Source organism: Crocodylus siamensis, chromosome 4 (assembly GCF_052110815.1).
Source record: "Crocodylus siamensis isolate JL-2025a chromosome 4, ASM5211081v1, whole genome shotgun sequence".
Lineage (NCBI taxonomy): Eukaryota > Metazoa > Chordata > Crocodylia > Crocodylidae > Crocodylus > Crocodylus siamensis.
Genome location: NC_143398.1, coordinates 11769776 through 11782973, shown reverse-complemented (window position 1 = coordinate 11782973; position 13198 = coordinate 11769776). Strand labels below are relative to the sequence as shown.

General features: G+C 42.3%; 1 protein-coding gene across 6 annotated transcripts in view; it reads left to right on the top strand.

The window, feature by feature from the left end:
- The window catches only part of USP6NL (USP6 N-terminal like), a 205225-nt gene that overhangs the window by 133401 nt on the left and 58626 nt on the right, over positions 1 to 13198 (top strand). For 5 of the 6 annotated variants that reach the window (XM_090041766.1, XM_090041768.1, XM_090041763.1 and 2 more), the window contains exons 4-5: positions 1053 to 1092; positions 6325 to 6405. In XM_090041766.1, coding sequence (XP_089897892.1) covers positions 1053 to 1092; positions 6325 to 6405 — 121 coding nt within the window. The remainder of the gene's footprint in view (positions 1 to 1052; positions 1093 to 6324; positions 6406 to 13198) is intronic. The other variant, XM_090041769.1, reaches the window with a different exon arrangement.

Sequence of the window (13198 nt, the reverse complement as noted above, 5' to 3'; positions counted from 1 at the left end):
TTTTTCCCCACTATCAGAGTGAGTTTTCTAGGCTGTTGAATTAATGGAGCTTTCCCCTGTAGCTGAGACTCTTCAAGCCCTCTTGAGTCGCGTTATTGAGTAAAATAGCGAAGAGGAAAAACCTTTCTATACGGTGGATGCTTTAGCTCAAAGTAATAGACTCAACAGAAATGTTGCTGATTGAAAACCATATGGAATGGAGTAAGGATTGCCAGAAGCTTTATTTTAGAAATAGCTAGTCTTTTAAGACAGAACAAAGATGAAAATATTTACTTGTGTGAAAAACACTTCATCAGAAAGGCTTTACTTATTTGAAACTGCACTGTGTACATCTGGAGAGAAGGCAATGAATTCAAAATGTGTTCTGCTGGGAGTTTCCATTGTGGGAAAAGTACCTTTTTCCAATAGAAAGTGAGTTTTATCTTCTTAAAGCAACTCTGTTACTCGATGTTGGTGTACAACAGTGGTTCTCAACCTTTTGCTCCTTTGGGCCGCATGAATGACACATGGCTGGGCTGTGGCTGGATCAGCATGGCTGGCACCTGACTCCTGACCTGCCCAGTGCTGCCTGAACCCTGTTTTGCACTGCCTGGATCAGGCCTGGCATGCCCCGACCCTGCCTCACACTGTCCCACCGCATGTGCCCAGATTGCGCACCGAGCTGCCCCAACCTAGGACATAGGAGTCTGGATGTTTAGCAGCAGGGGAGTGGGCATTAAAGCTGCCACTGCACCACTGCTGCCAAATTTTTGGACTCATGGGAAGCCCTGTGGCTGGGTGACACAGCTCTGCAGGCCAGATTGAGCACCCCTGGTTTAGACTATTTCCTTTTTATCTAGAGGCCTGTTTTGTTCTTTGAAACCTCAGGACTTCTTTAGTGCAAACAGATTGTCAGCCTTGTTGCATACAGTTGTGATTACCTGCAGGAACTCTGCTGATGGTTCAGTTGCTACATACAACTACTGCAGCGATGGGGATTTTGAATGTATGGTGATGATGAATTTGGGCCATGATTAAGCAGGACTAATAAGAGCTTTTTCTTTGTTTCCTAGTTCAGAGGAACTTCCTATCCACGATGCAGCAATAGAAAAGGTAAGTTTAATGACTTTCTAGCTCTGTAAAACTGACGTGTTTGTAATAGTGGGGGTCAACCATTTTGCCACAAATTATCCCCATGCTCCCTGAGTGCCACTCTGATTCCCTTCCCGTGCCTAATCTGCTTACCTTTCCTGTTTTCTGCCCTCTATTTCCTGCCTAGTCTGCAGATCTGCTTTCTGCTCCCTAGCTGATTTGCTGCTCTGCTTTCTGTGTCCTGTCTGCTGCTGCTTTCTGTCCATTTTCTGACATGCTGTATGCCACACACTCAGGTTGGCACACATACAGCAGGACAGCCAGTCTGGTTTATAATATTGCTGTAGACCTGGGGGTATTGAGTTACATTTTCTGATTTTCATGTCCATGGCAGCACATTCCTTTGGGATACAAGTCTTATTAAAATCGCACATTGAGTTATACTGCACGTGTGTTCATGTAGGCTGGGTGCTCTCCCAGGAACCACTGACTCCTCTCTTGGGTCACCCACGAAAATTTCGTACTTTTTATTATTGTTTGCAGGCTCTTCTGACTTGGTTGAATTAAGTTCAAATTTGTCTTCTTGCTTCACGTTACCGCATCATCGAAAGATAATTCTCATTAAATGTTTCAAGATACACTTGCCTCTCTCCTCCTCCTCCTCCTCCCCCCAGTTCAATTGCTTTTTATTAATTAACACCCTCTGCTGCTGTCTTTGTTGGCTTCTTTGCCTTTCAGATTATCTTTTTGTGCATGGAGTGGGAGTAGTTGATTTGGTTTAAACAAAGGATCTAATAGCATTTAACAACTGTTTCTTTTGGGAAAGATGTGGGTCACCAGGAGAAGCTGACAAAGATCAACATATAGGGCTAGAGAGGTGACAGTGCTTTTGTTAAAGGATGAAGGATTCCTGAGTGTGTTTTTTTTCCTTTTCTTTTTTTTAATAAGAACTCCTTGATCCTTCTTAGTTTTTCAGATGTTTTTTTCTGAAGTTGCATTGAGTTTTCCTGTTCCACTGTGCTTAATAGCATGCTGATCGTATATATTGTTTCATTTTCATTGGAAGTACCCGGCAGGGTGTTGAGGCATGAATGTTCACTGGTCAAACATGAGACAATTTTCAGTTACTTTTCATTGTTATTTGTGGTACTCAAAGCTCTGATTTACATTAGATACGTATTCACCCATAACTCACTGAGTGAAAATAGTGACTTTGTCTCAAATTTCATTAAAGCTATACAGGACAACTGCATAGGATTTGTGTTTATTGAATCATTTTACTTTCCAGTGTTCACTTGCAAATGTATTGCTTTAAATAAGTGCAGTATATCCTTTTTTACATTTTGGTGATATCCTGACCTCTACTGGCCTGAGGCTTACGTATTAATTCTGTTAATAGTGTATGGCTCTTTTCTGTAGTTTCCATAGGACAGTTGATATGTTCTTTAATTGTAGGCTAATAATAAAGAAAACCCAAAGTTTTGGGGGGCACTAACTTTTTAGCTCAGTTATTTGACAGTGAGGGACTGCATAGGTTTCTTTTCTGCTCTTGTGTGATGTCAAGAAACAAGGATCAGTGATATTTTCATCCAATTCATAGTTGCATATAGCAAGGCATTTACTCACCTATTCAGTCACAATCTCTTTTCCCTTCAGTCATTATCTGTCCTCCTTACACATTCTAGTGCACAGTCTAAACTGCATTTCTGTGTGAACCTAAAATGTAAAATGCTTTAGAAGGGAGATAGTGTGAATCCAGAATCACTACTTTTTACACTTCCATAACTTAGCTACCAGGTTATTTAAACAGCCCAAACCCCATGATCTAAACTAATTAAACTTCATATGAATTGTGCAATGTTCTTAAATGTAAAATTAGGGCACTAAGCTGTGAGTCAGGAGACAGGGATTCTCTAGCCAGCCCTGCCTCCTGTGCTGTGCCACCTTGTACAAGTCGCTTCACCTCTCTGTGTTTAATTTCTCCTCTTTATTTAGGTTGTAAATTCTTCCACCTAAGTTTCCCTTATTCTGTTGATACGGCATATTTCACGCTGGGGTCCTGAAGTTGCTTGGGTCTTCCACCAAAGGCATTTCTCAAGCTTTCTACTCTAGGTTTGCAATATAAAGGAAAGCTATACACCGAGCAGACCTTTGCTAGCTAAATTTCATGTCTTTACCTTTCAAATTATTACTTTTATTTCTTTAAGTTCCAGTAAGACACTCTCTCAGGTTCAGTTTGGGTTTTTTTTTTGTTTTTTTGTTTTATTCCCGAAGTTTAAAATCAACTCGTAAGGCAGAATGAGGGATCTTTTTTGAGATTACCATGTGGGGTCTTGCTTGTCTGAGGGAACAGCATCATCCATCTTCCCTGCAGCCCACAATGCATTGCCTGTTAGACATGAAAGGGAATGTCCCTCGGCTTATGAAAAAAGTCAGGGGGAAAAAAAAAACCTATTCAAAAGCTGAACTGAATTGATATTTTTGATAAATGAAGCTCCTGAGAACCAGGATAGATTGATGTAGGAGACAAGAGATCTGAATGAGCCTTGACCTGAAATGTTTTCCTAGCTGAAAAGGTAGGAGATCTTCGAAATAGATCCTAAAGTCCAGCATCAAGGATGTGAGTCAAATGGGGATTTTATTTTTCTTGATGGTTAATTGAATAACCCACTTCTTTGCAGCACTGGAAACTTTGTACGCAGGTTGGTCCTTTAGTCGAAGCTATACCCACAGAAATCAATACACAGAACCCTGGTGCTAGGATATTAAAATTGGGTACTGTAGCTTTTCCATCTGACCTGAAAACATTTAAGAGCAGTGATTTTAAACTTAAAAAAAGTAGAAGGCAGCAACTTTTCTACAAGTATAAAAATAGAAGGCAACAACTTCCCTTTTAAGCTAAAAGCTATATAATAGGTAACAAGAACCTATTTGAAAGTCAAAGATGCCAGTAACTGCCTAGAAAACTTCACAAAGATTCCTTAAGCACAGCATGAAACTCTACAAAAACCTCGGGGCAATTAATTGCAACTTGAAAAGTCAGATACGTAAGGCTGACAGTAAAAATGCCTTATTCCATAAGGTAGTCAGAGCCGATACTTTAAAATGCGGACACAATTGTCACGTTATGATAGCATTCATATATTTATTGTGACCGCATTTTTCACTGTCATTATTATGGAAAAAGCTCTTTAGCCACCATTTTGCTTCCTAATGCTTTCTGTTGGCTTTCCAGGCCTGTAGTTGTATCTGTCTGTTTTACTCGTACATAAATTCTGCTTATCAGAACTTAACCGTTGTCTGAGAAGTAAGTACAAATTCATGCAGAGTCGACAGTAGGAGCACATTTATGACATTACAGATAAACATATTAAAATAAAACCAGTTTTTTATTGTACAAGCACGCACATATTTTTTCTAATGCTGTCATAAAGGTTTCTTTCTTAATATCAAACTCTGACTAACGATACCTTGCCTTCATAGGTGAGAGCCTGAACCTGAGAAAATTATTCTAATGCACATCATGTTTCTGCTCTATTACAGTGTCCTGAAATGCTATAAAATCACTGTTATGGTTTCTGTCTGGCAGCAGCCTTGTAGAGCAATGCTGTCATTAGCTTACGCAGTGGCACTTAAGTGTCTCACACGCCCTGTGTGGCAATTACCTATATGCTGTAATTTAGGAAAATGCTTGTGTAAGAATATGGAAGCTTTGTGTGTGAACCTTAAGCCTTTTGTGCCATTGGGTATGGCTCTTAAAGGCATTTCTGAAATAGTCAGCCCTCTGGTAGGATATGGTTTTTTTGTACAGTATGATAGCTCAATAGCTGTCATAGCTGTAAGAGATCAGATACAGGCATCAGACTGTTCCTGCTTCCAGGCTTAGACCAGATGGATGGAGGTAAAAATAACTGCTTTAAAACCAAGTTCCATTCCAGGACATTTCATGGACAGTATCGTCCAGGAATTAGAGGTGGAGAAGAACTGTAACATCGTTGAGCTATACGTATTCTAGCTCAGGCTTATTGCTTTCAAGGCATTGAGTTAGGCAGGTGCTTTTTCCATTTTCCCATGTTGACGAGGCAGAAGGAATACGCACAATCTGTTGGAAAATAGGAGGTGGCGAGTCGTAAAATTAGAATTTCCATTTGACATCAAGTAGTAATTTTCATTAATATTTTTTCTGCAACTTTTCTTTAAAGTCACAGTTAATGGAAGCATTAATCAGTTTTCAGTGTCCTGCAGAGCTTTGAAATTAAACTCCCTTATACCATCTGCAAAGTTGCATCGCTGCCCATATATAATAGAATATGCTTAGTGTCTTATCAAGCCCCAGATCTGAGGTCAGAGGTGTAGGACAGCGTTTTATCAAAAAGCAAAATCTCTCCCACATTTATTTCTGAAGAGAAAGCCAGAAACTTGAATGTTTTCCTGTTTTTGTTTTGACTTTTTTTTTTTTTAGAACTGATTCTCAGCCGGGAAGACTTACAACAATGAAAACCCTTTCTTACAAAAGTTAAACCAGTTACAGGGCTAATGGACTATCAGTGCCAACAGTAGACAACCTATCCGCTTCACAGCAGCACCGCATACAGTGTTCCCACCTCCTCAATCAGCTTTCTACCTGAATGAGAGAGAAAAGTGTGGGCTTCGTTGAATACCTAAGATGTGTAACTCTGGAGGACCACATTTGATAGCAAATTACAGAGCCTAAGAGCTTCACTGAAAGTGTCTGCCTTGCAGACCTACCCTGTATGTTGGGTGCTGATTACAGCTGTGACAGAATTGCACAGGCAAGGTGACAGTTCCTCGAGTAACTAGGTCACATTCAATTAAGGGCTGTATGCATGACATTTTGGTATGTACCTTAGCATGTGGTTTTACATGGGTAGGCCTGCACAGTTAATGGCTGAGCCAACATGAGAACTTGTCCTAGTTCTTGACCTGAATGCGATGTAGCCACACTAATGTTTCTCTAAGCTTTCTGCTTTGGAAGCTGCTTTGCACAAAGCTAGTACACGGTGTCTTAGCTGGCAATGTCTGGCACCATATAGGCACGTACCTACACATCCATATACAACCAGATGTTAATATGCCGCTCAGCATGACAAAGCATCATGCCTGCTATTGGATTGTGGTAGAAGATAATTGCCTAATATTATTTTTTGTTTTTAATTACTTTTAGAAGTTTCTAGAATAGATCTCTTAAAGGAATCAGGCTTGAAAGAATATTGACATATACTTTTATTTCAGCAAAAGCACCTTGAAATTGAAAGAACCGCAAAATGGCTGAAAATGCTGAAAAGCTGGGAGAAATACAAGAACAGTGAGAAGGTAAAGTTGCACCTGGTTGTGATCAGTTATCGTGTTGGGTATAACACTTAAATAAAGTATGGTGATTCTTTCCTAATATATAGTGAGCAAAATACAATTCAAAAGCTCTCTCTCTCTTTTTTTTTAATTGCATGGTGTGGCAATATGTAACAAACAAATAAAGACGTTTGTTCTAATAAAGAGATTTTTATGTACAATATTTATTGTATGGGCCACGTGACATATTCCGAACCATAATCACGTATGAATTCCAGTACTGCGTTATTGTCATGGAGTAGGATTAGGATATCTAGGATTGAAGAGCCATACACAGTTATGTATGTGTAGCCTAAATTCTGAAGTGCAAGAGGTACTGTATGTGGCAAGATGAGTAGGTAAACAAAGAGTGAGCTACTAGTCTTCAGCTAGGAAGACTAGGAAGGTAGCTGGTCTGCTAAGTTCAAACGCAGCTACATTTGATGTACGTTTTAAAATGCTTTCATAGACTTGAGCAGAGGGAAGCTGAATCCAAAAATCTAAACTCCGGAGGGGGGAAAAATTGCCTTGGCACTTTGTAGAGCTGTAAAAATAGAGTGCTGTGGGGGCATCTTTGGAGGGTCATAGTAGAGCATGGTGGGATGCAGGAGTTGAGAGATCCACTGCAGCACTACACATAATAGTACGGACATGATATGAAGCATTACAAAATATATTGCTACAGGTAGGTTTTGTTTTTGTAGCACTTGTTTAATTTTGTGGCACTACAGGGGGCATGAACATTTGTCCCATCAGCTTTTCTAGTGCCATAAAGGCATTTGTAGCATTAGAAATGTCCATGAGATATGGACAGGAATATGTCTCACGAGATCTGCTGGCTCTTAAATGTCAAATCTTTTATTCTTTATGTAATGTTCGTTAGGTAGTCACGTAGACAAACAGCCTTCCTTTTTCAGGCAAGGGTTTGTAGAATGGGCTAAGACAACCCCTGTTACTAGTGCAATAAAATTGGTTTAGGTAACTGCCCAAGGAATGACTACTCATAAATTGTGATATGCAACTGGATATTAAGTGAGCCTGTCCTTTAAGTGGTCCCTTAAGATCTGTGATCATGTTGTGTTAAGAGTGGGGATGCAGTAGAATAAATTGTAATAGAACAAGAAAAGAAAATGCACCTCTAAATACAGTTTAATTATTTCCCTTGTTGTGATTTCATTTTCCTGAGTGGAATAGGTTTTTTGGCACCTTGACCTTTATGAAGGCAGATCCTTTTTATGGTGCATGTAGTATCTATTTTAAGAGTGTTTCTTGCATCTTGGTGGGCTATTTTTGATAAATTAGTACGTAAGAATCACGTCATTATTTCCTGAAATGCCAATGGCAGTTATTCAACAGCATATAGCAGTGCTACATAGCAGCTCAGGACAAAGTGAAGAAAATCAGTCTAGCTTGATGCTACAGGGAGTTTTAAGTAGGTGGAATGATCCATTTCGTATTTAGTTCAGGATTCTGATGTTAATGTCACTAAAGCTCTTGAAAATTGCTGTGGGATTTTTAATAACTCTGAGGCAGGTTCCAGACATACAGGCATGCACGGTCTGTGGCATGGCAAACCTTTGCGGTGCCACAAACTGCACACATTGCATGTTAAACCATGCTGGGGCAAAATTTGCTACTGGGTAAAAGAAGGTGGTGCAAAGCACACCAAAGCAGTGTGTGCTGGGACAAATGCAGAGATGGAAGAGTAGGTAGTCCTGGCTGCTTCCCTGTCTCCGTGTGCCTCCTCGCAGGGGCTCTGCTGCAGAGCCCCCATACTGAGACACTTGGAGACAGGAGAGCAGGCAGCCCTCCACGTACCACTCCCTGGCTGGCTGGGGCACAGGGTGACTCAGCGTGGCGGCCAGACAGCTCCCCCCTGCAGCACATGGAGCAGTGGGACAATGTGTCCTGCTGCAAAGTGCACAGGCAGGGGTGTGTGCTGTGGCCAAATGTGCGCCACTGCTATTTGTGCTCTGCTGATGCATGCCCCTGCTCATATAGATGAAGCCTAAGTGATTAGAAACTTATTTATCAACTGTCCTGAGAGGTGATGAGAGTGAGGAGTTAGTTGTACATATTTATTTGTGAAATGTCTGTTGCATATAGGGAGACTAGTAAGATATTGGACCGGGAGTCAAGAAACCTGTATTTGCCTCTCCCCCGGTTTTGAACAGCTCCTCAGTCCCCATAAGGCTGTGTAAGACTTGGATCCTTGCTCTTGGTCTGCTGAAGTAAACCACCCCTGAACTCTCACTGCACCCCTACCTTCTTTTTCCTGAGTAAGTGGCTGGGAAGTGTTAGAAAAAGGCTGAACATGAGGCAGAGCTATAGCTGTGCCCCTCAACTGGCAAGAGCTGACCTTTGTGTGAGTGAAGAAGTAAGCTGCAGACTTTTTGCAGCTGCAATACACTCTGATCCTCTGGAGGAAAAATGGAATAGTTATTCTTTGAGTTCTCATGTCTTCCCATGGTTGTTGCTGGGAGCAACTGCCCAGGCAGCCCTGCCACCTAGGCATGCCAGCCCAGCCACCTTGTACCCAATGCAGAAGCAGGACCCACATAGGCAGGGCGCGCAGCTGGGCGGATGGGATTGGGCTGTGGGCAGGTGGGGAGTGGCATCTGGGAGCAGGATGGGCGGGCAGAGCTGGGGTCACAGGGTAAGATCATGGGGCAGTGACAGCACGGGGCTAGGGCTGGGGTAGAGCCATCATCCTCCGCATACACATCCCTGCAACAGGTGCTGGTTCCATGCTGTCACCACCCCAAGATCCTGGCTCTGGCCCTGCCCGCTTATCCCACTCCTGGATGCAGCTCCCCACCTGCAGGCTCATCCTGACTCCACGACCTGACCATGCGGGTCTCAACAGGTCTCCATGTAGAGCCCAGGATCGCAGGGCCTGACAGCATGGGGCCGAGGCCCGGGGCAGAGCCGCAACCTGCTCCCTGCATGCCCCTGCCTGTGGATCTGTCACCTATTGCAGGGCCATGCTGGGAGCAGATTGTGGCTCTGCCCCGGGCTTCAGGCTATCATGGCCCTGCAATCCGTGCCTGCCTATCCCATTCCCAGATGCTACTCCCTGCCTGACGTTGGCCCAATCCCAGATACCTGGCTGAGTGCAGAGCAGAGTCACTTAGGGAGTTTTGGTGAGCTGTTGCAGGGGGGTGCTGACTCGGCCTTTGACAGCTCACCAAAACTGCCTAAGTGGCTCTTGGGCCCTAATAATCGCCCACTCTATATTAGGCTATGGTGGGGCTGCAGGCCCCCTAGCCATTTGCCACGTGGGCTGCATGCTGTGCTGTGTAGGGGGAGGATTTTTAGTGGTGGCATCAGCAGCTGGAGTGATATGGGGAACAGCGTCTGAACTGGGAGCCTGGGGGCTGCAGGTTAACCCCCCCAGGGGCTGTGGGCACAGGCCGGTTGGACAGCTCTGGGTAATACGAAGTGCGGCTATTTGGTCTCTTCTGATGATACTGTTATTCTTTCAATGAACAGAAATTTTATACAAGAACTGTCCCAAGTTCCATAGGAGCGCCCTTCTCACTTAGCTGTTATATCATGCTCTCATATGTGCACACACTTGCTCACTCCCTAAACGAAGATGAAAGTATTCTACGCAGAGTTGAGATGCTTCAAAGGAAGTAGCAGAATATCTCAAGTGTCCTCAGTCAGTGGAGAGGGCTGGGTCCAGCACATCCTGAATGTGTGCTTACCACCATCATTGTCTTTAGATGGGTGCGTGAATACAGCCCTTCATTTTCGCTGCTTTGCTCCTGTTAAGAACTTCCTTAAATAGAAACACTTTTTTGTCTGTGCATCTCTGTTTTGTTTTAATCATTGAAGTATTTACACAATTTTACTTGCAGTCCTGTTACCTCTCCAGAAAGAAATAGCGGATGTACCTTTAGCTCCACTAGCTTTCCTTCTTACATGCATCTTTATGGGTATTTTTAATGCTACTTGTAAGGGCAGTACACAAATTGGGCTTGTCCAAGAGTATTGTTTTTTATCTGCAGGTTTTGCAGAGCTATATGTGATTTGAAAAGGCTACCCAGTAACTTTAGCAGCAGTAGCCTTAAGTGGTACAGGAGCTAGTTCTGAGAGAGAGACTGAGATAGAGATGGTGTTTGTGTAAGAAGCACCTTTATCAATTCAGACTGTGAACCTCACTATTTTAATGCTGATCTGGGAGAAGAACAGTTTACTTCTGCATTTCTTGAAAGACAAGTATTATTAACAGAAAAAAGGTGTCATAGAATAAGTATAAATTTTTAATGCAGTATATTGTTACTCTGGAGGCTAGAGGCAAGATGCCCCAAGGGATGTAGGCACCTAAATGAGATTTAAGCAATATTTTGGCACCAAAGTTTGAAAGAGATACCCAGACATGCTGCCTAAACTGCTTGGGTGTCTGAGACCCAGTCCTAGGCACCTGGGTTTCCTTGTTTAACGTGGAAAGAAGGTCAATGCCCAACTCAGGTTTTTCAAGAAATCAGCTGCTGGCATTTGACTGCTAAAATGTAAGGGTGCAGAACATTGTGGCTCTACATACAGGAAATTGGCTGCTACTTTATCTTCGGTATGAATCAAGCTGGATCATGAATGTGCTGGCTGTAGGACATAGAGCTTGAGCAGTCCTTTTATTGGCATACATTTTTTTTTTTTTCCAAACACCTACTATGCCAATCCCACTAAGACGATTAGATATGTAGTTGTTCAGGGTGTTTTTGTGCCCCTCATGATTGATAGGTCTGATTTGAGACAATGACCATCGACGCTGTGGGTGCCATTAGAATAGACTTCAGCAATGCAACGTGGAATCCTCCAGTAAATCTAACGAGTTGTGGAGAAATACCACAAACGACATGGATAACAGGTTTAATCAGAATGGGAATGAACTTTGCTAGTGGCTTCCTTAGTCATCTGACTGTGTATAAGGATTAATGAAAAGATTGAATACTTCATGTACTTCATTTGCTCTCTCTTCTCTGCATCAACTGAGCACAAAGTGCGTAGAACTTGAGCCACTCAAAATATTTAGAAGAAAGCGGGAGTGTTTACTGCTATTCATCTTGGAGCTCACGATGATGCTCAGTGTTATACAGAGCTCAGATGGAGACCATCTTTGTCCCTAAGATGATGTGTTGAGGAGTGCTGACCATGGCAGCTTCTTGACCCTGCTGTTCTGAAGCACAGAAGCACAACAGTTGCTAGAGTAACTCTTCTCTTTCTGTCTGTGCTAGATTTAGTACTAGTAGAGAAAACTTACAGGCATTACCTTTAGAGGGTTTCGTCCTACCTGGCAAGCCTGTGGTTTTCAGGCAGTTAGCTCTTCTCTGGAAATCTGCAGTGTTTATAAAGCAGTTTTGAAAAGAATGGCATCGAATTATGATTATTATTGTTGCTGCAGTGCTGTGGGTTATAATTGTAGTTGTGGAAGCTCTTGGGAAATGGAGTAATAATCTCTTCCAAGAATGCAGAAAGAGAGAGGAAGTGCACCCCGAAGGATAGAACAAAGATAGAAATGTGGGAACAAGCATACTCATTTAAGCAGCATTTTGTGTAATGAGCCTTCATAACATGCAACTTTAGCTGTTTACAGACATGAAAAAACCAAACCAAAACAGCACTTTAAGCTCGGTGCGCCCCTGTGCCAAGAGCAGCACGTGCCTAGAAGAAGCGTTGGGTCAATTTGACCCGGCTCGTCCAACATCTGTATAGAGCAGGCGCTTCAGCTGGGCTTTTGGCACTTTTTTCAAATGGCTGATTGAATACAAAATACAGTTTCCTTTTATTTCTCTTTTCTAGAGTGGCTTATCTACTTCTTCTTTAATTCTGTCCTCTTTAGCTTTTCCAGGAGGAGTTAATGGGAAAGCATTCATTACACACCCTTTTTCTGTGTATAGGTGAGATAGAAATGACTTTTAGCCTAAATTAAATCTGAAATGACGGATCTAGATATTGCAGAGATTGTAAGAGATGCAAGGCAGTTCTGGACCCAGAATTTCCTTTTTCCTCCCCCTTTTTTAAAATTGCAAAGTGTCTATATCAGGAGACACTGACATGATGCTTAACTTACCGGGTTGGCTACCTTCCTAGTCCTTGTTACAGGGAAGTGAATATAGGGCTTTCTTTGTATGCTGAAACTGCTAACAATGGTTCTGGTTGTGCGGGTTATGAACATCTATCTAATCACTAGGAACTGGACAGTGAATAAACCACTTTAGCCTTAAAGCTATACCTAGCCTCCCTCAGACTGGAAGTGATGACCGAAAGGTAAAGATGCTTTAATGAAAATCGACTTGCACGCAACTACAGACGCATGTCAAAATGAAACCTCTTGGCTTCTAAATGCTTATTCTCTTCAGCAGTCTCATAATTATTCTTGCACTTTCCATATTGGTCTCTGTGAAACTGTATAAACTGCCCTGTGCCTTTTACATGGCTGATGCTTGTCAAAATGAAATTCTAGCCTCCTCCAGCATCAACTTTTTATGCAGGAAATGTCTATAAAGTCACAAAGTTCTTGTGTTGCTATGTGATATTTTCTAGCTCTTGGCACCAGCTCTGCTAGTTTATGCTTTTACCTCCTAATTGTATTCTGCTGTGTAATGAGCCAGGGTACATTGAGCCATCAATCACTACAGATATTAAAGCTTTCCTGTCTTCATGTGGTCATAACTTTCAGGAAAGATTAAATAAAAATGCCACTTACTGTATTCCCATTTGATTTTTTTCCCCCACCAAAGTACTACTTCCTTTTGCAGTCTGGCTTTAGCAC